The 27,401-nt window shown below is 41.7% G+C and overlaps 1 protein-coding gene across 1 annotated transcript in view; it reads left to right on the top strand.

The window, feature by feature from the left end:
• Positions 1-27,401, top strand: part of LOC139422074 (gamma-aminobutyric acid receptor subunit beta-2) — a 90,270-nt gene that overhangs the window by 39,904 nt on the left and 22,965 nt on the right. Inside the window, exon 5 of the mRNA XM_071173220.1 lies at positions 11,709-11,791. Coding sequence (XP_071029321.1) covers positions 11,709-11,791 — 83 coding nt within the window. The remainder of the gene's footprint in view (positions 1-11,708; positions 11,792-27,401) is intronic.

The following is a 27,401-nucleotide window of genomic DNA, read 5'->3' as shown; positions in this document are numbered from 1 at the left end:
GGAACTTGTTCAGTTTGTCTCAGTTGTTGAATCTTGTTATGTTCATACAAATATTTGTACATAAAAAAAATATATATAAAAAAATAAATGCAGTTGACTGTGAGAGGACGTTTCTTTTTTTTCTGAGTTTCATAATCTGGGTGTAATGGAGAGAGAGAGCATGCATTTTTTACCAAGCTCCTGGAAAATTACTCTTTTATTCCCCGACCGCTGTGTGGAAAAATCACATTAAGCAGAGGCTTTGGAAGTCAAGTCATTGTCACGTGTGCTCCCTCGCCGGCCTCTAGGTCACCAGGCTGCTCGTTATGGCGCACACCTGTCACCATCGTTACGTGCATCTGTGCACAATGATACTCACCTGGACTCCATCACCTGCCCTCCATTACCTGCCCTTTACATGTCACTCCCTTTGGTTTCTCCCGCAGTCGTCATTGTTTCTGTTCCTCGGTCATGTCTGTGCGTTGTTTTATGTTACGTATTTGGTTTTTTTTATTTATTAAAACACTCCCTGAACTTGCTTCCTGACTCTCAGCGTACATCGTTACAGAATGACGACTGAAAGGGAAGCATCAGGGAGTGATTTTTTTGTTTTGTTTTTTGTGTTGGAGGTGATGTCTGGTCTGGGTGGTGGAGCCGGAGCTACCTGAGAGGTCTCGGCTGGTTTGTCGGATTCCCATGTCTCAGTTGGCCCGACAGGTTTCCATACCTCAGTGGGAACGATAGCCTCCCATGCCTCAGCGGACTCGAACCGGGTGAATCGGTTCCCGTGCCTCGACTGAGGCACGTCCTGCGGCTGGAGACGAACGTGCTGAGGAGGGGGTACTGTCAAGTATGCTCTCTCTCCAGCGCTCTAGATCGTCATGCTCCCGTGCCTCAGCTGGATCGACAGGTTCCCGTGCCTTAGCATAGGTGACCGGTCCACTCCTGATCCCAAGGGATCGTCACCTTGGCCGGTGTCCTGCGGCCGGAGCCGCTCGTCGGGGAGGGGTTACTGTCACGTGTGCAACTGCGCATAATGACACTCACCTGGACTCCATCACCTCATTGATTACCTGCCATTAATATGTCACTCCCTTTGGTTTCTCCCCAAGTCGTCATTGTTTCTGTTCCTGGGTCATGTCTGTGCTTTGTTTGTGTTGCGTGTTTGTTTAATTTATTAAAACACTCACTCCCTGAACTTGCTTCCCGACTCTCAGCGTACATTGTTATAGTCATGATTGCAGAATGGAATTTATCCCCTTTCTACATTGATTTTCATCTTGTTTCTAAAGGATTACAGGATGCAAATTTAGATGGGGCCCGAAGGGAAGGGTGAAGGAGAGGAGGATGACACTGACTAGCAGTGTGAGACAGACCTTTGACAGTGCATTTGTGTTTAGACTAATGACCTTCACAGGCCGCTGTCAAGCCCAACGTGACCAGAAGCACTTATTTTGAGAGCTGTAGCATGAAAGCAGGGGTTAAATTTGGCTCATAACTTAAGGAATAAAGACATACGGTGGCTTGCAAAAGTATTCATCCCCCTTGGCGTTTTTACTATTTTGTTGCATTACATCCTGTAATTTAAATGGATTTTTATTTGGATTTCATGTAATGGACACAAAATAGTCCAAGTTGGTGAAGTGAAATTTAAAAAATGTTTTTATTAAAAAACTGAAAAGTGGTGGGAGCATATGTATTCACCCCCTTTGCTATGAATCCCCTAAATACGATCTGGTGCAACCAATTACCTTCAGAAGTCACATTAGTTAAATGAAGTCCATCTGTGTTCAATCTAAGTGTCACATGATCTGTCACATGATCTTATTGTATATATACACCTGTTCTGAAAGGCCCCAGAGTCTGCATCACCACTAAGCAAGGGGCACCACAAAGACCAAGGAGTTCTCCAAACAGGTCAGGGACAAAGTTGTGGAGAAGTACAGATCAGGGTTGGGTTATAAAAAAATATCCAAAACTTTGAACATCCCACAGAGCACCATTAAATCCATTATTAAAAAATGGAAAGAATATGGCACCACAACAAACCTGCCAAGAGAGCGCCGCCCACCAAAACTCACAGAGCAGGCAAGGAGGGCATTATTCAGAGAGGCAACAAAGAGACCAAAGATAACCCTTAAGGAGCTGCAAAGCTCCACAGTGGAGATTGGAGTGTCTGTCCATAGGACCACTTTAAGCCGCACACTCTGCAGAGCTGGGCTTTACAGAAGAGTGGCCAGAAAAAAAGCCATTGCTGAAAGAAAAAAATAAACAAACACCTTTGGTGTTTGCCAAAAGGCATGTGGGAGATTACCCAAACATTTGGAAGAAGGTACTCTGGTCAGATGAGACTAAATTTGAGCTTTTTGGCCATCAAGGAAAACGCTATGTCTGGTGCAAACGCAACACCTCTCATCACCCCAAGAATACCATCATGGTGGTATGGTGGTGGCAGCATCGTGCTGTGGGGATGTTTTTCATCAGCAGGGACTGGGAAACTGATCCGAATTGAAGGAATGATGGATGGCGCTAAATTCAGGGAAATTCTTGAGGGAAACCTGTTTCAGTCTTCCAGAGATTTGAGACTGGTACGGAGGTTCACCTTCCAGCAGGACAATGCCCCTAAGCATGCTGCTAAAGCAACACTCGTGTGGTTTAAGGGGAAACATTTAAATGTCTTGAAATGGCCTAGTCAAAGCTCAGACCTCAATCCAATTGAGAATCTGTGGTATGACTTAAAGATTGCTGTACACCAGTGGAACCTGTCCAACTTGAAGGAGCTGGAGCAGTTTTGCCTTGAAGAATGGGCAAAAATCCCAGTGGCTAGTTGTGCCAAGCTTATAGAAACACACCTCAAGAGACTTGCAGCTGTATTGCTGCAAATGGTGGCTCTACAACGTATTGACTTTGGGAGGGTGAATAGTTATGCACGCTCAAGTTTTCAGTTTTTTTGTATTGTTTCTTGTTTGTTTTACAATAAATAATATTTTGCATTTTCAAAGTGGTAGACATGTTGTGTAAATCACATGATACAACCCCCCAAAAGTCTATTTTAATTCCAGGTTGTAAGGTAACAAAATAGGAAAAAACCCAAGGGGGGTGAATACTTTCACAAGCCACTGTACTCTCAAACTTTTGTATAATTTCAGCCAGTAGTTTTGAAAGTGGCGCTCATGAGCCAAAACGGGTCCCCATTTTTTTGTGTACTAAATCATCCAATTTTTTTACTATGTCATCCATTTTGTCTGATATGGTACAAATGCAATTTGTGCAATATGTTACACATTTCTTGTGCTTAAGATCCCGGAGTGCATCTTTAAGTGATGGTAGGAATGAGATTTATGGTGTAGGTGGATGTGAAGGTGGAGGTGGAGGTCACAGTGAAAATATGGTTTGATTGAAATCCTCCAACCTTGACACCCGGCATGGTTGTGTCTAACATTATATACTTTTTTTAAGTAGCTTGCAGATGATAACATATTACAAAGGGAAACCCAGCCATGAGATGCCCAGTGATGTTGATCTCCCAAATAAGCAAAATTATGTGAGTAAATCTTTTAAACAGGTTAACCCTCGCAAGGCCACCAGACCAGACAAAATACCAGGGTACGTCCACATACACCCGCGCAGTCGTAAAGAGGGCACGACAGGGCCTCTTCCCCCTCAGGAGGCTGAAAAGATTTGGCATGGGCCCTCGGATCCTCAAAAATGTATACAGCTGCACCATTAAGAGCATCTTGACTGGCTGCATCACCGCTTGGTATTGCAAATGCTACAGAGGGTGGTGCGGACAGCCCAGTACATCACTGGGGCTGAGCTCCCTGCCATCCAAGACCTAGATATCAGGCAAAGGCCCAAAACATTACTAAAGACTCCAACCATGCAAGCCAAAGACTGTTCACTCTGCTGCCGTCCGGCAAACGGTACCAGATCATCAACTCATGGACCAACAGGCTCCTAGACAGCTTCTACCTCCAAACCTTAAAACTGTTAAATAGCCATGACTGCTAAATAGTTAATTAAACAGTTACCTGGACAATCTGCACGGACCCTACTTTGGACTGAGTCTATGCACATTCACAAGACTATACAAACTAAATACACACGCACTCACAAACACTACACTGTCACTCTCACACAAAACCCACACATATTCACGTACACTACATACACACACACATACCACACACACATACACACATGTTTTACTCATCATATGCTGATACTGTACTTTATTTTAATAGTATTATTATCTATCCTGATGTCTAGTCACTTTAACCTTCCTTTATGTACATATCTACCTCAAAGTGAAAATGAGAATTTGTTCTTAACTGACTTGCCTAGTTAAATAATAATACAAAATAAAAAAAAGACCTCACACCTCTGCACAGTGATCTTGTTCTGGTACTCACTGTATATACTAGCTCCATTCTTGTGTATATATATTCCGGTTGTGCTATTATTATTATTTTTTTTAACTCTGTATCGTTGGGAAGGTTTCTCAAGCTAACATTTCACGGTAAATTCTACACATTTGTTGTATTTGGCGCATGTGACAAACCAAAATGTATTTGATTTTCTATTATCAGACAGGCAAAAATGGTGTGCATCCGCATGGAATTTTAATAGTTGTTTCTCACAGATCTGTTTTGAAAAATGCAATTCACACATTTGCATATTGTTGTAACAATATAACTGTGTAGGTTGGCTGACCCAGTCATGGAACCGGGAATCATGCCCTTTCTTTCCATGACCTCGTTATTCCTCCTCAGTGAGATGCAGATTACCTGTGTTGAGTGGTCAGACTGTTCTACATGCAGCATCCACATAAAAACACAATATGCATTACAATAGTGCTGCTAGATCTTTTCATACATGTCTTTCATTGGTATCTTAATTAGATTCCGCGCATGTAGTGTTTCCTGATTGCTGACACAGCCACTGTGCACAAATACATGATGAATATTCAAATTTGCCAAACTCATTTATTCGCCATTGAGCTGCCAATTCGCCTGCAGAATGATTACAGTCCACTACAAAGCAAACAATACAGGCTTTTATGCCCCAGTGTGTATTCAAATGTGCTTTTGTTGACATGCTGAGACCGTGTTTTGATAAAGCAATAACTTGCAGCCTGGTTTGATATTAAACATTGAAATTCACTTATTCAAGGGCATTCCTTTCGACCCAACAATAAAGATTCGTATTGACCTTTCGAAGGAAACCAATTGAAAAGAGGAAACTATGGAATTAGCTAGGTTAAAAAAGATGCCTTTTTGTTTGCCCAAGTTTCAATCCGCTACAGAGCAGCACATGAAACAAGGCTTTGGTTTGTATTTGTGTTGTATTTCTGCAGGCAGACACTGTTATGGACATGATTGCTCTTTGTTCAAGTAGCTGTTGTCTTGAGTCACTGCAGAGGAGCACAAAGAAAACTAGTCCAAGAAAACAATGACGAATTCTAGAGAAAAATATTGAGAATTGATAGGACTGCTACACTGCATGTGCCCAGCACAGGAGGTGACTTGAGGTACAATTGATCCCCCTCTCACTCCTTAGAAAATGATAATGCCAAGTGAGAAGACTTTCATGAATTGAAAATAGTTTTTTTATAACTGTATGTTTTTCATGCATAAACAGACACTATTAATGATGTGCTTGCTCTGTTAAAGGGGGGAATGATGCTTGAGCATTGAACAGCATTGTATTGCCTATCCATGTGAAAATATATAAACCCATGTCCCAAACATTCATCAGGAAAGACCAGCAGTAGGAAAGCCAAGGTGACCACACATATAATGAACAAAATATTGTGTGAAAATATGTCCAGGGGAGAAGTGCTGATGCCTGTGTGTGAAAACCAGAACAGACAGCAGTAGAAGTGGGTTGCTAAGACATGTGGATGGATTTGATTGGTCTGTCTCTCCTTCCCCCTGGCGCTGGTGCCCTCCTCCCCTCCCTGAGGCCGCTGTTCTGACCTCAAACTTCTGGAGCTCCAGAGGGGTGCTGGATCCTAGTGTGACCCAAAACCCCTGCCATAATGTGCACTGAGCCCGTGCCAGAGTCCAGGCGCGCTGCCTGACACTTGAGGTCACAGTAGGTGGACAGCCATATGGGGCTCGCTTGGCACCGCTTGTCGTCAGTAACCAAGCAACCGAGGGTTGTGGTGGAAACGTGAACAATTATTTTGTACATCAATTAATGCTTGAGGTAAATATTCACGGAGACACACACCACGCTCAAGTGAGCGCACGCGCACACAAACACACACAAATACACAAGCATATACAGACGCTGCTACACACACTCACATTAACAGTACTGGCCTACCACTGTATGTGTACACACTCCTTTGAAGACTGTGCCAAAGGCGCTTGCTCAAATTCTACTCCATTGACTCCATCTTGACACAGAGATCAGAAAGTTGCTGGCAAGTAACTGCCAATTTGCTCCTTGGTTAAACACTTGGAAGTCAGAAGCCACATCAGCTGCAGCAGATGCATCGAAGGGAAATGACTGCTAACAAAGACAGGGTGACCACAGGCAGAAATAGGACATTCATCTCGACCTCAGAGGCTCAAAGAACTAGGCCACTCCTGGGTGCAGAACCCCTCATTTGAAACGACCAAAAATGTATTTTTTTTCTCCATTTCTTCATTGATATTAACTGGCTTTGTGACAAGATCTGTCTCTGTGTCATGCGAGAGTTTGGCCTGTTAAGTACTACTACACCTACAGAAACAGAGCATTGCGTTTTGTGGGGACATGAGATTAACACATTAATAGCTTCCCAATCTGTATGTGGTCATAAATCAGTGCCATGCTCCCTCCTGTTAACCTCTGTTTAGCATATGTATTTTTGGCAGGATGGTGCCTGTATTAGATTAAAGATCGGATAAGGGATCAAACTGGGATTGACCTCTGGAACCTTTTTTTCCGTTGTGTTGTAGGTCAATGCTACAGTATCTTATATATAAACACAGATAATTGACAGGTGTGACGTGAAGTGACGTGACATGGATCATTTGTGGGCCTGCTCAGATGGAGAATCTGTAGGCCTGGTTTTCAGTTTCTTGTGAGATTATCTGATGGGACATTCCACTGCCTGATTATCTATTTCACAGAACCCCAATCCCTCTCACAGTGTGGATTGAGGGACAATACAGTGCAGTACAGAAGGTGTTTAGGGCATTGAAGTGTTGCTCATCACAGGAAGGTCTGTGGCATGTAGACAGTTAATTCTACACTTGACACCCTTGTGATCGGCCGATTGCTCATGCAAAAATAATTTAGGCTTTGCCACCACTGTGAGAGCATCAACCAACCATTCTCTGGTCTGCTTTCATGATCTCAAATAAATTGCCTATTATCTCTCGCTGGTAGTGAGACGGATGGTGATGACGAACAATGTGTTTGTTCTAAAATGTGATATCATAGAGGACATGAATATGAGTGTGCCCCATGAATGTGCTCAAGAACATCATATAATTAGATGGTAATTTTACTTATTTTATTTGAGCCTGATTAGCTAATAATAACCTGATCACTACTGCCAACTATGTAGCTACCTGACATAGGCTATGAGAGAATACCTGTCATTCTGATTTATGGGAAATATGAAGCAAAGACCCAGTGCACCCAGTTGGACCATCTACTGTTACTTGAAATCAACTAGTGGTTGACCAATATACCAATTTATAATGGATTATTGGCCCAGATCTCCAGACTGTAAGTGGAGATGGAGAGTGTTGTACACACTGACCACTCCTGTGGTGGAGAGCAGAGCTGAAGGATGTGTTGACCTCGTCTGTAGTGTGGGGACGGTGGTGGACGATAGAGAGACAGGTGCGTAGAAAGCAGGGAGCAGGTGATTATCTCTGTGCCATACCGCAGAGGATTGGGCTCCAAGATGAGCCTCTCCGCTGGCCGGCATTTATCAGCGCCGTCAGGTGGGTTTAGACGATTGCCCATGTTGCCATGCAGGTCCGTGGCTGGCTGGCAGCACCGACTGTGGGTGTCCACCTCTTCACGCACAAGGCCAGAGCCAGGGAGAGTTACGCCCTATTACTCATTCTCTATGAGCGCCTTCTGTTCCTGCTCCTGCCTGATGGATACGCTGATCTTATCTAGTCACTCATGACTGGTATTACAGTGTTGAAACAGTTCCAGTGGGATAAAGGCTGCTCTGTCCTCTGTGTGGATGATTGACTTCGTTTGGGCTAAGAGTTTTTCCTGACCACGCAACCTGATTACAAAAAACTCTGGACCCTACGAGTAGGCAAAGTAATCATTCTGTCTTACATCCAGAATGTAGAATCATGTTGCTGTTGAAAATAGCATTGGGTTCATCTACGGCAGACCTCTTGTACGAACATAAACAGTCCCCTGTGTTGGCACTCAATAAATCTCCCAGTGTTTCTGATACAGGTGTTACAGTTCAGTGTGTGCCCTTTAAAGCCCCAGTAAACGCAGACAGAGAGTAATTTGGTTTTAAAGGTGCCCTGTCCCCCTTGGGTCACACAAGACCTTGCATAAATGTTTCTCAACTCTCCACGGTTACCATTTGAAACACCTTTATCTCCACATTCTGCGGGGTAAACAAAGGTGGCCTAATATTCAGACCCCTAAAAGCCCATCAAATGTGTTTTGAATGCATTGTGTTTTCTAAAAGAACGTCACAGTCAGACGTTTGGCTTACAAATAGGAATGTTTGCAAAAGGTCCAAACACAAACACAGACCAGGGGAAATGGGAGTTTGTTTTATGTGATCAGACTAGCGTGCTAAACACCTCATCAGGCAAAACGTGTTATAATGACATCTTCACAACAAGAAACTGGTTGAAACAGCAGTCATTTCAATCAGTTTGTCCTGTTTCTGCCTACTGGGATGATGGGGAAGGAACCCACAGGGCAAAGAAGTAAATTCAACATCTATCCCATGTTGGTTCAACCTAATTTCATTGAAATGACATGGAAACAAACTTTGATTGAACCAGTGGAACGTTTAAGGTCAGCTTTGTGCATCCTTCTACCTTTGGCAATGTTCATTTAAGCTGCTATAAAAGCACCCTGGAGTTGTCATCTACACACTTAATGATCTTTATGCCAGTATCTGTCATAAAGAATTATAGTGTTCAGGTTTAATGGCTGTTTGGCACCTGGGGCAATATCAGGATGTGCCAGAACCTATAACTAGATCCAGGACTATATGATTTCCATTAGTAATTTTAATGCTTTAATTCTGATGATAATGAACACTGCAAGATAATAAATGGGCAGGTATGTTAATAATATTGGAATGATAAGGGTAGTACATCATTTAAAAAGCACTGTAGACAGTTTTTTGCAATAGGCTGCACATTTGCAAAGAACATTTTTGTATATTTTCTACGATGCGGCTCTGTTTTTCGAGTTAATTGCCACAGTCATTATGTTGCCTACACAACACTGACTAGAGAGCACGCGGAGTTGATTTTTCGCAAGTATTCACGTCATCCATTTGCTTTGTTCTTGTTGAGTTATGCCAGTAGACTTCCAAGGTTACCAAAATTGGTCCTGGGGACCCTCCCTGGGTGCACGATTCGTTTTTTTGCCCTAGCTCTACACAGCTGATTCTTTACGAGATAAAAATAGATTTGACTCAGAGCTGAATACTCCCAAACCGTCTCTCACCATCACCCTCATCTTTTCTCTCCTGATATCTATGTCTTGTTAGTGGGCTCTGTGTCAATAAGAATATACAATACATTCGGAAAGTATTCAGACCCCTTGACTTTTTCCACATTTTGTTACATTACAGCCTTATTTTAAAATGTATTAAATTGTTGTTTTTTCAATCTAAACACAACTCCCCATAATGCCAAAGCAAAAACAGGTTTTTAGAAATGTATGCAAATGTATGAACAATAAAAATAGGATATATCGCATTTCCATAAGTATTCAAACCCTTTACTCAGTATTTTGTTGAAGCTCCTTTGTCAGCGATTACAGTCTTCTTGGGTACGATGCAACAAGCTTTGCACACCTGTATTTGGGGAGTTTCTCTCTTTCTTCTTTGCAGATCCTCTCAAGCTCTGTCAGGTTGGTTTGGGAGCATTGCTGCACAGCTATTTTCAGGTTTCTCCAGAGATGTTCGATCGGGTTCATGTCAGGGCTCTTGCTGGGCCAATCACGGACATTCAGAGACTTGTCCCGAAGCCACTCCTGCGTTGTCTTGGCTGTGTGCTTAGGGTCATTGTCCTATTGGAAGGTGAACCTTCGCCCCAGTCTGAGGTCCTGAGCACTCTGGAGCAGGATTTCATCAAGGATCTCTATGTATATTGCTCATATCATCTTTCCCTCGATCCTGACTAGTCTCCCAGTCCCTGCTGCGATATAAACATCCCCACAGCATGATGCTGCCACCACCATGCTTCCCCGTAGAGATGGTGCCAAGTTTCCTCCAGTTCGTGACGCTTGGCATTCATGCCAAAGAGTTCAAACTTGGTTTCATCAGACTAGAGAACCTTGCCTCATAGGTTAGACAACAAGGTCACTTATGATCCGACAACGTAAGAGCTTTATTGCAGCCCTTCCGTGCCCACCTGATTCAGCTAATCATGGTCCCGACTGAAGATATTCATTGTTGATATTTTGAATTGGCTTAGTTTAGTAATGGGCTGGAATAAAAGCCTGCACACCCATTTCCTCAGGACCAGAACAGGAGTTCCCCCCCAATCAATGTGAAGATCCTACAAATGTAGCGTAGCAGTATCCAGAGGATACAGTATGTCGCTGAGTGATTTAGTGCAGTGTGGGACTGTTACCAGTAGCTATTCTGGTTGGCCTTGCTGGCCTGCAGCTACCTAGGGTGTGATTCACCTCTCAGGTAGGGGAACCTGGAGCGTGCACAGTGGGATCATTTCAAGAATGCTACCTTCAGGAAAAGTATTAGGTTTGGCCTTTTAATCCGTGGCCCCATGGACTGCACCTACAGATACAGAATCGTGTACGGCTTGTTTAGTGTTTCTGTAGTCATGGACTGCTTATTTATCTGGCAACATACTGTATGCTGAGAGCAGGCTAGATAAAAAGTTCATATTTACTTGCGTGCAGCTGTAGGCTTACTCACCTGCTCTATAGAAACACCACTGTAGACGGGCTGGTTCGCAGAAAAAGACGATAATGCCCATTGCTGGTAAATAACCGTTGTTTTGTATCGTCTTTCTTTGGTCATGTGTCTGGGAAACTTTGAAAATTAGTTCTTTATTTTAATTGTCTAATCTTGCTGGAAGTGCTGCTACAGTGTTATAGCTGCTAAATAAGGTTGAGATAATCTAGAGATTTATCCAACGTTGATTTAACTGGGGATCAATATTAGCTCATGGTTATCGTCGACTTCATCACACTATTTAGTTTGTCTGTATACTGACAAGACACAAGATGAGAGCAGTACATTATGAAGAACCTCCTGACGCTGCTATAAAAAGCCAAGCCGTTTAGTAGCAATATGTGTCCTTGCTACTAGGGTGTAGTTATCTGCTAGACCCAGGGCCCAGATACTGATTGATATTTTGATTGTAGGAAATTGTCTTCATACTAATCGGCCTTGGACCTAAAGCTGCAATTAAGCAATTACCGAGTGAAGTTAGGATCCCATCGGCAGTGCTGAGTACCACTTGAATCTTCAATGTGACCTCCTTGGTCTGTACAGACTCTTGACAATGTATTTTTCCTCCCCTTCTCTTCAGGATCACCACTACAGCAGCTTGTATGATGGACCTGAGACGATATCCACTGGACGAGCAAAACTGCACATTGGAGATAGAGAGCTGTGAGTTCCCTATATTTCTCGCTTTCAATTCACCTCATTTCAATTTGATTTGAATTGGCATAAATGGGAAACAGCATGTGCCAAACCAATGCTCTGTACTAGCACTGCACATTATAAGCAATCCACAGTGTAAGACATACAATTTCTAGTCAGTTACAATAACACAATAATATCTCAAACCTTGAAACCACTCATGGACATGAACCATCTCTGTAAGAATGTGTTGCTGTACAGTAAATGTGGCCCCAGGAGGGGAAATGAACAGTGCTTCCTGTCAGCCGATTTGACAGTATACTATTTTGCATCATTTCAGCAATTCAGGGATTTCCGCATAACAACGTTGTGCAAGAAAGGAAGCCAAACAAGGCAGTTCATTTGGAGGCCAAGGTCTACTGTAAATGCTGCTGTTTGAAAAGTGTATTCCTTCCTCAACTGCTTGGTAAATGCTTTATGGCCTTTCATTGCCCCACATTTATCACTTTAAGAAATCAAAACAGAAAACAAACATTTCAATCAAAAAATATCTATTATCACCTTCCACTTTTTATTCATTCTTGTTTCTGGTGAGCATTAGTGAGTAGCCTAATTCGTTTTTGCTAAATCACTTAATTTCCCAAACAGCATATCAATGTTTTTCTACTAGATTTCTCATCTTTGGAAATATAGCGACAATTTGAAAGGCCACGCAATGCAAGAGCATGGGGCAACAGCACTACATTTGCATTATCCTAATGATGCTGACCTTTATCTTGACAGAACCAACTATCATTGTGCATCCATTGTTTCTCCGTATTAGGAATACAGTGAACAAAAATGACCTAATCAAATCTAATTGGGACCTGTTTTGCCTTTGTCGAGAGTGTAGTTTTGTGGAGGCAAATGTTAGGTCCAGTGTGGTCCTGTTCAACTGCTGTTCAGACATGGCTCAGTAGCTAAAGGCAGGGACAGAGAGCGTATGGGAGTGTACATGCCTCACAGAACACTTCAGCTCTCAAACACAAAGCCTACTATTTTGGTGGCTGATTTATTTCCCAGCGCAACAGCGACTGTGTGGAGTGAATATGTAATGCGTCTCTCCCTAATAAAAGTGGAAAAACACGAGGCTTCATCTTTTTTTCAGAAGTTAATTCATTTATTATAATTATTCAATTACCTTACAAAGCAGCGTTACTAGAAAATGAATAATATTGAAATGTTCTTGTTTTGTAACTTGTAAAGGTCTGCTGCCTATAGAATGAAACAGAATACGGGGGAAGGAACATAACCAAAACATACTTAAATGGCATGTTGTAAATCACAATTAGAAGTCCACTAGGAAGTGAGTGTGGAAATGTGAAATAAGGTGCAGATTAAGTACTATAGCTCTTCTGTCTGCAGTGTTATTACATACAGCCAGGGCCATAGCTACATATCAGTATTATCAGTCGGGGTCTCAACTTGAAAGTCAGAATAGTAGAATACACAAGGTGCAATTTTCGAAAATTGGTTGTGCATCAGCAGTTTTCCTCTTGTTATATGTCACTCACTGACAGTCACTCAATTAGCCAATGTCAGTAAAAAAAAGTGATTGGTAAATTAGTGTAGTTAGTCTAGCCAGCTATCTAAACTTGTAGAATTACCGACCAGGCACACAGGGCATGTTCCCAGGGGTCCTGACCTCCAGGGAGCCCCAATTGATTTTGTTAGTCACTCACTCAGATATCATGTAAACATTTGTAAAATTGCAGGAAATTAGCTTTAAAACTGTAAGAAATAATGTGTTCTGTAAAGAAAATATATTTGTTTACCTTTTCTTAATACATTTTTTTTTTGCTAAGAGATCTCTCTATACGAATTAAATTATAGTTTTTAATCCCGGTGCTGAGTTAATGTGTAGCGGCTAATTGTGTAGCTAATAGGTTATGTGTTTGTAGATCGACTGAGCTGAATGAAGCTATAGCAACCAATGTGATAATAGCTGGGCAAGTTTTGCTTGCTTTTCCTGTTCTCCAAATAGCATTTTAGAGTTTTTAAATTGTATAGCAATGCAGTAAATGAGCTTCTACAACTTGATTGGAGTCCTCCTGTGGTAAATTCAATAGATTGGACATGGAAAAGCACACACGTGTCTATATCAGGTCCCACAGTTGACAGTGCATGTCAGAGCAAAAAGTCAAATATGTAGAACTCCGAGACAGGATTCTGTTGAGGCACAAATTTCTGCAGCATTGAAGGTTCCCAAGAACACAGTGGCCTCCATCATTGAGCAATCGGGGGAAGAAGGGCCTTGATCAGGGAGGTGACCAAGAACCCGATGGTCACTCTGACAGAGCTCCAGAGTTCCTCAATGGTGATGGGAGAACCTTCCAGAAGGACAACCATCTCTGCAGCACTCCACTAATCAGGCCTTTTTGGTAGAGTGGCCACTCCTCAGTAAAAGGAACATGTCAGCTCACTTGGAGTTTGCCAAAAGGCACCTAAAGGACTCTGACCATGAGTAATAAGATTATCTGGTCTGATGATACCAAGCTTGAACTCTTTGTTCTGATTTCCAAGTGTCATGTCTGGAGGAACATTTCTACTGTGAAGCATGGTGGTGGCATCATCATGCTGTAGGGATGTTTTTCAGCTGCAGGGAATGGGAGACTAGTCAGGATCGAGGGAAAGATGAACGGAGAAAAGTACAGAGAGATCCTTGATGAAAACCTGTTCCAGAGTGCTCAGGACGTCAGACTGGGCAAAGGTTCACCTTCCAACAAGACAATGACCCTAAGCACACAGCCAAAAAACGCAGGAGTGGTTTCAGGACAAGTATCTGAATGTCCTTGAGTGGCCCAGTAAGAGCCCGGACATGAACCTGATTGAACCTCTCTGGAGAGACCTGAAAATAGCTGTGCAGCAATGCTCTCCATCCAACCTGACAGAGCTTGAGAAGATCGGGAGAAACTCTCCAAATACAGGTGTGCCAAGCTTGTAGCCGTTTTCTTTGGTGCAAAAATATCTAAAACCTGTTTTTGCTTTGTCATTATGGGGTATTCTGTGTAGATTGATGAGGGGAAAAAACTATTTTATTTATTTTAGAATAAGGCTTTAACATAACACAATGTGGGAAAGGTAAAGGGGTCTGAATACTTTCAGAATGCACTGTATGTATTTCTCTTCATGCCTGTCAGAGCTGATGCATGCATATAGGTAGTTCAGATGGCTTCTGAAGATATCACATATGGTGAGATGGAAGCTTTGTCAGGTTCAGAAGGTGGAAGGGAAGAGAGGATGAAGCATCAGAAACATAGTTTGACTGGGTAAAGAGAGGGGTAATTACAGGGCACCTGTATACAGTACACTGCCCAAGATACAGTATATGTCTGCAAGCAATAATACATATCCAACACTTAATTACTCAAATCATTATTGTGAGAGCACTTAACATGCACAATACAATTATTGTGATGCAATTAGTTACTCTCCTTCTATAAATTGTTCCACTAATATGCCCCTCTGTCTTCATATTAATTTGATTGTAATGAAATACGTCTTTAGCGCAGACTTGTTCTCTCCCGGGACTAGTAGTGTGACAGACTGGTGTTCTCATGGTGGGCAGTGGTTTCTTCCCGGCTTCTCTATAATGCATGTACGTAACTCTCGGCTGTAGTAAGTGCAGTAGTACACATAACATATATCTGGGAAGCGATAACCGTGGGCTGTATTATTCAACAACATGGCACAAACGACTTAAGCGGTCGCTTAGGGCCCCAGGCCGCTAGGTGGCCTCCAACCCCCTCCCAAAATGTACACTGCCATTCAAAAGTTTGGGGTCACTTAGAAATGTCCTTGTTTTTGAAAGAAAAGCACATGTTTTGTCGATTTTAAAATAAAATAGATCAGAAATACTGTGTAGACTCTGTTAATGTTGTAAAGGACTATTGTACCTAGAAACGACATATTTTTTATGGAATATCTACATAGGCGTACAGAGGCCCAATATCAGTAACCATCACTCCTGTGTTCCAATGGCACGTTGTGTTAGCTAGTTCAAGTTTATCATTTTAAAAGACTAATTGATCTTTAGGAAACACTTTTGCAATTATGCTAGCACAGCTGAAAACTGTTCTTCTGATTAAAGAAGCAATAAAACTGTCCTTCTTTAGACAAGTTGAGTATCTGGAGCATCAACATTTGTGGGTTCGATTACAGGCTCAAAATGACCAGAAACAAATAAGTTTCTTCTGAAAGGAGTGGGAGGCCCGGGTGCACAACTGAGCAAGAGGACAAGTACATTAGAGTGTCTAGTTTGGCTGTGTGTGTGTGTGTGTGTGTGTGTGTGTGTGTGTGTGTGTGTGTGTGTTGCATCAATATGCATGTGTGTGTGTGTGTGTTTTTTTGTGTGTGTGTGTGATTGTGCTGGAGTGTCAGTGTAGTATGTGTGAGTGTATGGGTAGAGTCCAGTGAGTGTGCAGAGAACCAGTGCAAAAGAGTCACAAAAAAAATTATTGCTTTGGGCCCCCAGAAGGCTAAAGTCAGCCCTGATGAACAATGTCAAACCCCTGCAGTCGTATAGGCATGTTATAGTAGTTGCATAGTTTTGTACATACACAGACCTGTGTTATTAAAGCATACTGTATGGACTACTACACAGTTTAAATCGAGCTGCCAGTGCCAAATGTAGGTGATGTAGAATAGATTACATCTTGCTTCTTTCTGAACCCCTTTTTCTAAAATATATCTATGAATATCATTATGTAATCATTGTCCAGACAACCTTGAGTACATTACTTTATTCTCTGACAACTTTGAGGCATTCAAATGACCTATTTTGAGAGAAAGTGAGATTAAATTGCGCCTGTGTACCATTTTGAAGAACATATATTGTGTTTGAGCGGATAATGCCACAAGTAGACCCACATACCAGCCTTATCTCTCCACCTACATGCTGTTTTTCTTTCTAAGATGTCTTGGCAAAAGTTGAGATGCCACATTATTGGGCTGGTTTTACGCTGTTGTCAGTGTGAAATTATGAAATGATCATCTCAATGTTCCACCAAGTAATAGTTACATTTTCTGCACCAGCGGTGCACAACCTATATAGAGAGCAGCACTGCTATGATATCCTCTTTTAGACACCACAAATGTCCTCTGGGGTCTGAACAGTTTGTACACTGGAGTATATTTCGTGCCTTAGATGTTCCTTTTGCCGCTCCTGCACGTTTGCCAACCTGCTGAGCTGAAGATAGATAGCTCACTGCACACTGCCAGACTTTAGAGCCAAGCTTTTAATTGGACACCAGGAATAAGATTAAAGTACCTTTGAACCATCGGTATCAAACATTAATTTTAGTCATGTTTAAGAAGAACCTCCCAAGCACATACAGGGGGACTATGCATCAGCTGTTTTGGATTTGGACTTTTCCTGTCCAGTTAAAGGGGCAATCAGCAGTTACTAGATACATGTTTTGACTTATAAATGTATTATATACAGTGCTCTTCATAAAGTATTCACACCCCTTGACTTTTTCGACATTATGTTGTGTTACAGCCTGAATTAGAAATTGATTGTGGAGTCAAAGTTGAATTATGTTGTTTTTTCAACATTTGAGCAAATTAATAAAAATTGAGGCAAAAGTATTCTACACCTTTGTTATGGCAAGCCTAAATATGTTCAGGAGTAAAACTGTCTTTCACAAGTCACATAAGTTCTATGGACTAAATAAATGTTGTCATAAAGCAATATGAATACGTAAAAACACACTGTCCACGTGATACCCTAACCACACTGCAGATGATGCGAAATATGGTATATTCCGCTACAAGAGCAAAAGAAAAAGTATTATTTAAAGTAATGTTGAACCCATAATGGATTTTAAACAGCTCTTCAGTGTAATGCTTGCTCTCACTCTTACACACTACTCAGACGCAATCCCATAACCGCTTGCACACATTATTTATGGGTCTCTTAACGGGAAACTGCCATCTAGTGGATGTAAATTAACACAGCTACGTGTTTTAACCATCTGGCTAAATCTGTACCCCACTCATGCAATTATCTGTAACATCCCTCACTCAAACAGTGAATTTCAAACACAGATTCAACCACAAAGACCAGGGAGGTTTTCCAATACCTGGCGAAGAAGGGCACCTATTGGTCGATGGGTAACAAAAATAAAAAAAATCACACATTGAATATCCATTTGAGCATGGTGACGTTATTAATTACACTTTGGATGGTGTATCAATACACCCAGTCACTACAAAGATACAGCCGTCCTTCCTAACTCAGTTGCCATAGAGGAAGGAAACCGCACAGGGATTTCACCATGATGTCAATGGTGACTTTAAAACAGTTAGAGTTTAATGGCTGTGATAGGAGAAAACTGAGGATGGATCAACAACATTCTAGTTAATCCACAATACTAACCTAATTGACAGTGTGAAAAGAAGGAAGCCTGTATATAATACAAATATTACAAAACATGCATCCTGTTTGCAACAAGGCACTAAAGTAATACTGCTGAAAATGTGTCCCGAATACAAAGTGTTATGTTTGAAGCAAATACAATATAACACATTACTGAGTACCACTCTTCACATGTTCAGGCATAGTGGTGGCTGCATCATGTTATGGGTATGCTTTTAATCATTAACGCTAGGGAGTTTTTCAGGATAAAAAAAGAATTGAGCTAAGCACAGGCAAAATCCTAGAGGAAACCTGACTCGGTCTGCTTTCCACCAGACACTGGGAGATTAATTCACCTTTAAGCAGGACAATAACCTTAAACACATGGCAAAATCTTACCAAGAAGACAGTGAATATTCCTGAATGGCCAAGTTACAGTTTTAACTTAAATCTGCTTGAGAATCTATGGCAAAACCTGAAATGGTTGTCTAGCAATGATTAACAACCAATTTGAGAGAGTTGAGAGAGCTTGAAGAATTTTGAAAAGAATAATGGACATATGTTGCATAATCCACATGTGGAAAGCTCTTAGAGATTTACTCAAAGAATTCGCTGTCAAAGGTGATTTTCACATGTGTTGACTCAGGGGGTTGAATACTTCTCTAATCAAGATATGTTAGTGTTTTTATTTATTTATTTATTTATTTTATGTTAGAATTGTTCTTCCATTTTGACTGAGTATTTTGTGTAGATTATTGACAAATACATCTATTTTAATCCCACTTTGTAACACAACAAAATGTGGAAAAAGTCAAGGGGTATGAATACCTTCTAAAAACACTGCATACCCATTGATCCTTGAAGAATAAAGCTTACAAATGCCTCATGAGCTTGGTTCAACTTTCACACCCACATCACAACCCAAAATTCAGTATTCATGTAAGCTTGTTTTACTCCAATGTTTATAAACAAAGTAATTGTAAACACTATATAGCCTCAAAACATGGTTACAACTATAAAATAGCTCTGTCTATGAAAATGCATCATATAGGGATGATTTAACATATTTGGAAAACCTCATTGATGACAAGTAAAACATTTTGGGACTGTGTCAACAATGGACTAATGAAATAAATACCAAAATATAGTTTTGGTGTGGAATTTTCTTTTAAGTCTACCTGTGTAGACCTTTGTTTGGCATGTCTGAAACTTTTGTTGACTCAATGCATACTTTACTGAGGCTTGGGCTCTGTTTTTTGTCTACTTTCGATTGAATTTTGATGATGAGGTACTCATGTATGAACCAAGGGATGTTAATAACTCCAAGCATGAAGGAAAAAGGAAACCGCACACTGCTCTTGATAGTATCACTGATCTTTAATAAGCTTACGTATAACTCCAAGCATAAAGCAAGTTTTAATTCATTACAGGCCACAGCTTTTCCATTAATACTAGCTGATATCCATCCTCGTTTTGGACTTACATGATTTACACAAAATTCAAAGTCAAGCGCATCTCTCAAGTTAGGATTTTACCTGAGAGTATACCCCCAGGATTCAGTTGTCACTTTGTTTCAATGCTACTCAAGTTGAATCCCCTAACAGAGACACATTTGAATGTTTGATTTGAACCAAAATGTTAATTTTGAAGTCAAGGTACAGTAGATTGTTAGTAAAGTCCATACATAGTTTTCCCCACCACACTCTGACAAAGGCCTCCTTCCTTGGAACAATAAAACAAATCAATTTCTTTATTTTCTTCATTTTTATAAGAAATGTCTTTCTTGTACAACTTTATTTTATTTAAGCTGTATAAAATGCCTCCAGTCAGATGGGCCTAGGACATGACCGGCCCTAGTTAAACAGCTTCAGTATTATTATTATTATATCTCCAACTATGTTATCAAGAGGGAATTGTATTTATTTCAACCAAGGACATGGTTTAATTCTTGGATCGGGTCTGGTGCGTTCCCCTGCACAAGGAATTCCCAGCCTCTGTGGAAAGGCAGGGAGTTTTCTCCTCCCCCCCCCCCATTTCCTCCCTTCAGTTATTGTGCACCACCGGTTCTAATTTGGGATCCATCCAAGCAAAATGCAGTGATGTAACAGAAAAATAGAGGCTAAATATAATTAGCAAAGTCAGGCTCAATGACATTGAAACAATGGAGTTAAGTGGATCAGATAAGCTCAACCGACCAAGCAACGGCCAGATCTAGACATTTCTATAGCAAGGGATGAAAGGATATTTATCGTGTAGGCTCTACGATAATAGCACTTTGATTTCATAATTGCAAACTTCACGTAATAATATGCTGTACGCTTTATTAACTAAATGAAATATCCTAAAAGCAAATATCTCTTTAATAGCCTTTTGGAAATAGCCTATCCCACATGTTTCCAATTAAACACATACCATCTGCTGTTTTAAAGCTTAGATATGAGCACCAATTTTTTTTTGTGCAGGATGATCCAGAAATTAGAACACACTCTGAACATAATATGGTAAAACCAGTTTCTGAGTGACTTAATTATTTATAGCATCTAAATAGGTCACCAGTAGTAATTATGAGGAGAAAGCCGAGGGAGGAGAGGAGAGAGGAGGAAGAGAGAGGGAATGCCTGCATGGTACTAATCAATGAGGCAGTGGGAGAGTTCCTGAATAATCCTGTCATAGATCAGCCCAGCGGTCTACCCGCTCGCTCACACCACGCTCTCGCACTTACATATACATGTATAGTGCCTTCGGAAAGTACAGTTGAAGTCAGAAGTTTACATACACTTAGGTTGGAGTCATTAAAACTTGTTTTCAACCACTCCACAAATTTCTTGTTAACAAACTATAGTTTTGGCAAGTCGGTTAGGGCATCTACTTTGTGCATGACACAAGTAATTTTTCCAATAATTGTTTACAGACAGATTATTACATTTATAATTCACTGTACCACAATTCCAGGGGGTCAGAAGTTTACATACACTAAGTTGACTGTGCCTTTAAACAGCTTGGAAAATTCCAGAAAATAATTTAATGGCTTTAGAAGCTTCTGATAGTAAGGCTAATTGACATCATTTGAGTCAATTGGAGGTGTACCTGTGGATGTATTTCAACGCCTACCTTCAAACTCAGTGCCTCTTTGCTTGACATCATGGGAAAAACCAAAAGATATCAGCCAAGACCTCAGAAAAACATTTATAGACCTCCACAAGTCTGGTTCATCCTTGGGAGCAATTTCCAAACGCCTGAAGTTACCATGTTCAGCTGTACAAACAATAGTATGCAAGTATAAACATCATGGGACTGCTCAGGAAGGAAACGCATTCTGTCTCCTAGAGATGAACATACTTTGGTGCGAAAAGTGCAAATCAATCCCAGAACAACAGCAAATGACCTTGTGAAGATGATGAAGGAAACAGGTACAAAAGTATCTATATCCACAGTAAAACGAGTCCTATAACGACATAACCTGTAGGCCGCTCAAAAAGGAAGAAGCCACTGCTCCAAAACCACCATAAAAAAAGCCAGACTACAGGCTGCAACTGCACATGGGGACATGGTGTGATGAAACAAAAATAGAACTGTTTGGCCATAATGACCATCGTTATGTTTAGAGGAAAAAGGGGGAGGCTTGCAAGTTGAAGAACACCATCCCAACCGTGAAGAACTGGGGTGGCAGCATGTGGGGGTGCTTTGCTGCAGGAGGGACTGGTGCACTTCACAAAATAGATGGCATCATGAGGGAGGAACATTATGTGGAGATATTGAAGCAACATCTCAAGACATCAGTCAGGAAGTTAAAGCTTGGTCGCAAATGGGTCTTCCAAATGGACAATGACCCCAATTATACTTCCAAAGTTGTGGCAAAATGGTTTAAGGACAAAGCCCTGACCTCAATCCTATTGAACATTTGTGGGCAGAACTGATAAAGCTTGTGTGAGCAAGGAGGCCTAAACACCTGACCAAAATTCACCCAACTTATTGTGAGAAGCTTGTGGAAGGCTACCTGAAACGGTTGACCGAAGTTAAACAATTTAAAGGCAATGCTACCAAATACTAATTGAGTGTATGTAAACTTCTGACCCACTGTGAATGTGATGAAAGAAAAAAAGCTGAACTAAATCATTCTCTCAACTATTATTTTTACATTTCACAATCGTAGAATACAGTGGTGATCCTAACTCATTTTTACTAGGATTAAATGTCAGGAATTGTGAAACACCTTCGCCAAATATATTTAAAATCAGTTTATGTAAACTTCCGACTTCAACTGTATTTAGACCCCTTCACTTTTTCCACATTTTGTTACATTACAGACGTATTCTAAAATCGATTAAATAAACAAAAAATCCTCAGCAATCTACACTCAATACCCCATAATGACAAATTCTAAACAGGTTTTTAGTTTTTTTTTAGACTCAAAATCGAGCTCAGGTGCATCCTGTTTCCATTGATCATCCTTGAGATGTTTCTACAAACATGTATTGGTTGATTGGAGTCACCCTATGGTAAATTTTATTGATTTGACATGATTTGGAAAGGCAGAACCTGAGCAATCAAGGGAGAAGGGCCTTGGTCAGAGAAGGTGACCAAGAACCCGATAGTCACTCTGACAGAGCTCTAGAGTTCCTCTGGAGATGGGAGAGTCTTTTAGAAGGACAACTGTCTCTGCAGCACTCCACCAATAGGCTTTTATGGTAGAGTGTTCGGATGGAAGACACTCCTCAGTAAAAGGCATATGACAGCCCACTTGGAGTTTGCCAAAAATGCACCTAAAGACTCTCAGACCATGAGAAACAAGATTATCTGGTCTGATGAAACCAAGAGGAGGAAACTTGGCACCATCCCTAAGGTGAAGCATGGTGGTGGCAGCATCATGCTGTGGTGATGTTTTTCAGCGGCAGGGACTGGGAGACTAGTCAAGATCGAGGCAAAGATGAACGGAGCAGTACATAGAGATCCTTGATGAAAAACTGTTCCAGAGGGCTCAGGACATCAGACTGGGGGCGGAAGGTTCACTTTTCAACAGGACACAGCACACAACCAAGACAAAGCTGGAGTGGCTTCGGGACACGTCTCTGAATGTCCTTGAAGTGCCCAGCCAGAGCCGGACTTGAAGCCGATCAAACATGTCTGGAGATACCTGAAAATAGCTGTGCAGCAATGCTCTCCATCCAGCCTGACAGAGCTTGAGAGGATGTGCAGAGAGGAATGCCAAGCTTGTAGCGTCGTACCCAAGAAGACTTGGGGCTCTAATCGCCAAAGGTGTTTCAACAAAGTACTGAGTAAAGGGTCTGAATACTTATGTAAATGTGATATTTCAGGCTCACAGACACACAGTCACACAAATACACATACAGACGCACATTTTGATTACCAGACAATATGAGGAGGAAATGCTTTTGACATAACTCTAATAGAGAAAAGAGAAAAACAACAATTTATTTCACTACCCTGAATTTCTTTTGTGTTTTTGAGTGGTGCAGAACCCTCTATCACTAACCCTGTCTCTTGCCTCTCTGTTACAATGCGTGCACCGACAGTACCCTGGAGTCAGACGACTTGACAACTGCATTGGCCCAGGCTGGCAGGCAGTGGATTATGCAAGGCCCAGTTTCATGGTCTGATGGAAAATCACTTTTTTTCACTGGGATTCTGTAAGATGTTGCTCAATCATTTATAGCCGGGAGTGCACTGGCTGGATGCTCGTTTCTGTACTAGTTTCAGTTGAGCGAGCACTAAGGCAGACAAAACAACATTGTTTTATGTGAGTATTTATCCTCTGTTCTATTTCTTTATTTCTAATTGTGGTCAGTAAATTGACTTTGTCTTCTGGTTGTTTTATTTGAACAGCTTCTCTATTGTGATATACAGTACACTACGTGACCAAAAGTATGTGGGCTGTTATGGTGATCGTATTACCGCCACGCCGGCAGTCACGAGTCATGACCGCAGTCCAATTTCCACATGACCATTTAGTCATGGTAACTAGGCTCCCCCCAGTTTTATCATTAGAATATGATACGACATGAGGCAACGGTGTGCTTTAGGACCATACGGACGCCTCCGAGCTGTCTAGTAGGCTGTTTGGAGTGTTTATTAAAAATATATATATTTCCTCCCCCACTTCTAAAACCAAAGTTGCGCCCCTGGATCACATGTATTTTTTCCCCCTGCAGCTGTTCCGAGACAGGTGCATGATAATGGGCCATTCTAAATCAAAACTAATTTCACACATATATTATTTAGTATATGTAAAGAAGATTATATCAAGAATAGTCTGATGGGTGACAATATTAGTCTATCACTTGTTAATTATATATTATCACTGTGAATGATGCCCAGCTTTTGTGCAGTTAGGCAAGACTTATTCAAACTATAGTTCCACACCTCATGTAGCCTAGCCAATAGGCCTATAGGCCACTAAAGTGACCAAATAACTTCTTAAAATGAAGCACTTTAATCCTCTTTACAACCAGTGTAGAGCCTAACTGGTTTGGGGAAGATCATTTTCACCATAAAAATGCACTTTTATAATGAAGTATTTCATGAATAATTGCATTTGTGATCACTTTTGAGAATTAATTGCATTTTGTGCACGTTTCTGCGCTTAAAATGTGAAGAAATAGCTTAATTGTTTATCAACATTTTAAGCTAAACGTTCTGTTGCATCAGCCTCATTGATTTTGAGTGGTTGTATTAATTTGGGATCTATTGCATCCCACAGCTGACCCAGACTATGTTTGGAATATTTCTTTCTCGCACAGGACAAGTTCCAAATCAAATCAAATCAAATTTTATTTGTCACATACAATGGTTAGCAGATGTTAATGCGAGTGTAGCGAAATGCTTGTGCTTCTAGTTCCGACAATGCAGTAATAACCAACAAGTAATCTAACTAACAATTCCAAAACTACTGTCTTATACACACAAGTGTAAGGGGATAAAGAATATGTACATAAAGATATATGAATGAGTGATGGTACAGAGCGGCATAGGCAAGATACAGTAGATGGTATCGAGTACAGTATATACATATGAGATGAGTATGTAAACAAAGTGGCATAGTTAAAGTGGCTAGTGATACATGTATTACATAATGATGCAGTAGATGATATAGAGTACAGTATATACGTATACATATGAGATGAATAATGTAGGGTATGTAAACATTATATTAAGTAGCATTGTTTAAAGTGGCTAGTGATATATTTCACATCATTTCCCATAAATTCCCATTATTAAAGTGGCTGGAGTTGAGTCAGTGTGTTGGCAGCAGCCACTCAATGTTAGTGGTGGCTGTTTAACAGTCTGATGGCCTTGAGATAGAAGCTGTTTTTCAGTCTCTCGGTCCCAGCTTTGATGCACCTGTACTGACCTCGCCTTCTGGATGATAGCGGGGTGAACAGGCAGTGGCTCGGGTGGTTGTTGTCCTTGATGATCTTTATGGCCTTCCTGTATCATCGGGTGATGTAGGTGTCCTGGGGGGCAGGTTAATTTGCCCCCGGTGATGCGTTTTGCAGACCTCACTACCCTCTGGAGAGCCTTACGGTTGTGGGCGGAGCAGTTGCCGTACCAGGCGGTGAAACAGCCCGCCAGGATGCTCTCGATTGTGCATCTGTAGAAGTTTGTGAGTGCTTTTGGTGACAAGCCAAATTTCTTCAGCCTCCTGAGGTTGAAGAGGCGCTTCTGCACCTTCTTCACGATGCTCTCTGTGTGGGTGGACCAATTCAGTTTGTCTGTGATGTGTATGCCGAGGAACTTAAAACGTACTACCCTCTCCACTACTGTTCCTTCGATGTGGATAGGGGGGTGTTCCCTCTGCTGTTTCCTGAAGTCCACAATCATCTCCTTAGTTTTGTTGACGTTGAGTGTGAGGTTATTTTCCTGACACCAAACTCCGAGGGCCCTCACCTCCTCCCTGTAGGCCGTCTCATCGTTGTTGGTAATCAAGCCTACCACTTTTGTGTCGTCCGCAAACTTGATGATTGAGTTGGAGGCGTGCGTGGCCACGCAGTGGTGGGTGAACAGGGAGTACAGGAGAGGGCTCAGAACCCACCCTTGTGGGGCCCCAGTGTTGAGGATCAGCGGGGTGGAGATGTTGTTGCCTACCCTCACCACCTGGGGGCGGCCCGTCAGGAATTCCAGTACCCAGTTGCACAGGGCGGGGTCGAGACCCAGGGCTTGGAGGGTACTATGGTGTTAAATGCAGAGCTGTAGTCGATGAACAGCATTCTCACATAGGTATTCCTCTTGTCCAGATGGGTTAGGGCAGTGTGCAGTGTGGTTGAGATTGCATCGTCTGTGGACCTATTTGGGCGGTAAGCAAATTGGAGTGGGTCTAGGGTGTCAGGTAGGGTGGAGGTGATATGGTCCTTGACTAGTCTCTCAAAGCAATCATGATGACAGAAGTGAGTGCTACGGGGCGGTAGTCGTTTAGCTCAGTTACCTTAGCTTTCTTGGGAACAGGAACAATGGTGGCCCTCTTGAAGCATGTGGGAACAGCAGACTGGGATAGGGATTGATTGAATATGTCCATAAACACACCGGCCAGTTGGTCTGCGCATGCTCTGAGGGCGCGGCTGGGGATGCCGTCTGGGCCTGCAGCCTTGCGAGGGTTAACACGTTTAAATGTTTTACTCACCTCGGCTGCAGTGAAGGAGAGGCCGAATGTTTTGGTTGCAGGCCGTGTCAGTGGCACTGTATTGTCCTCAAAGCGGGCAAAAAAGTTATTTAGTCTGCCTGGGAGCAAGACATCCTGGTCTGTGACGGGGCTGGTTTTCTTTTTGTATTCCGTGATTGACTGCAGACCCTGTCACATACCTCTTGTGTCTGAGCCGTTGAATTGAGATTCTACCAGTAGAATAGGTAAACTTTTGTAATATGGGAGATAGTAAATTGACATAGGCTAGTGCTTTTGTTGTTCGTTAGGCCTACTCATCTTGTTGGTTGATGAAAAGGAAATGATGATGGTTCTTATAACATCTTCAATATGCGCCTTGGAGTTCGATAAGAGGACACAGTTGTTTCCCCGATATGTCTGTCTTCACTTGTAGCCTACTTTGGAGCTGAGATAGATGCCTGTGAAAAGAACCCAAACATGCAACGGGCATTGACTAATAAGAATTGAGATATCTAAGAGAGCTATGTGAGTGAGAGGTGCTTCGGAACACAGCTGGGAATACAGAATTATAATTATTATATTCAGCCCAAGGGCACACCGGCCAATGGCCGCAAAATGCAAGGATT

This window comes from Oncorhynchus clarkii, chromosome 12 (assembly GCF_045791955.1).
Source record: "Oncorhynchus clarkii lewisi isolate Uvic-CL-2024 chromosome 12, UVic_Ocla_1.0, whole genome shotgun sequence".
Classification (NCBI taxonomy): Eukaryota; Metazoa; Chordata; class Actinopteri; order Salmoniformes; family Salmonidae; genus Oncorhynchus; species Oncorhynchus clarkii.
The sequence above is the reverse complement of the archived record's forward strand: the minus strand, read 5'-3'. Positions and strand labels throughout refer to the sequence as shown.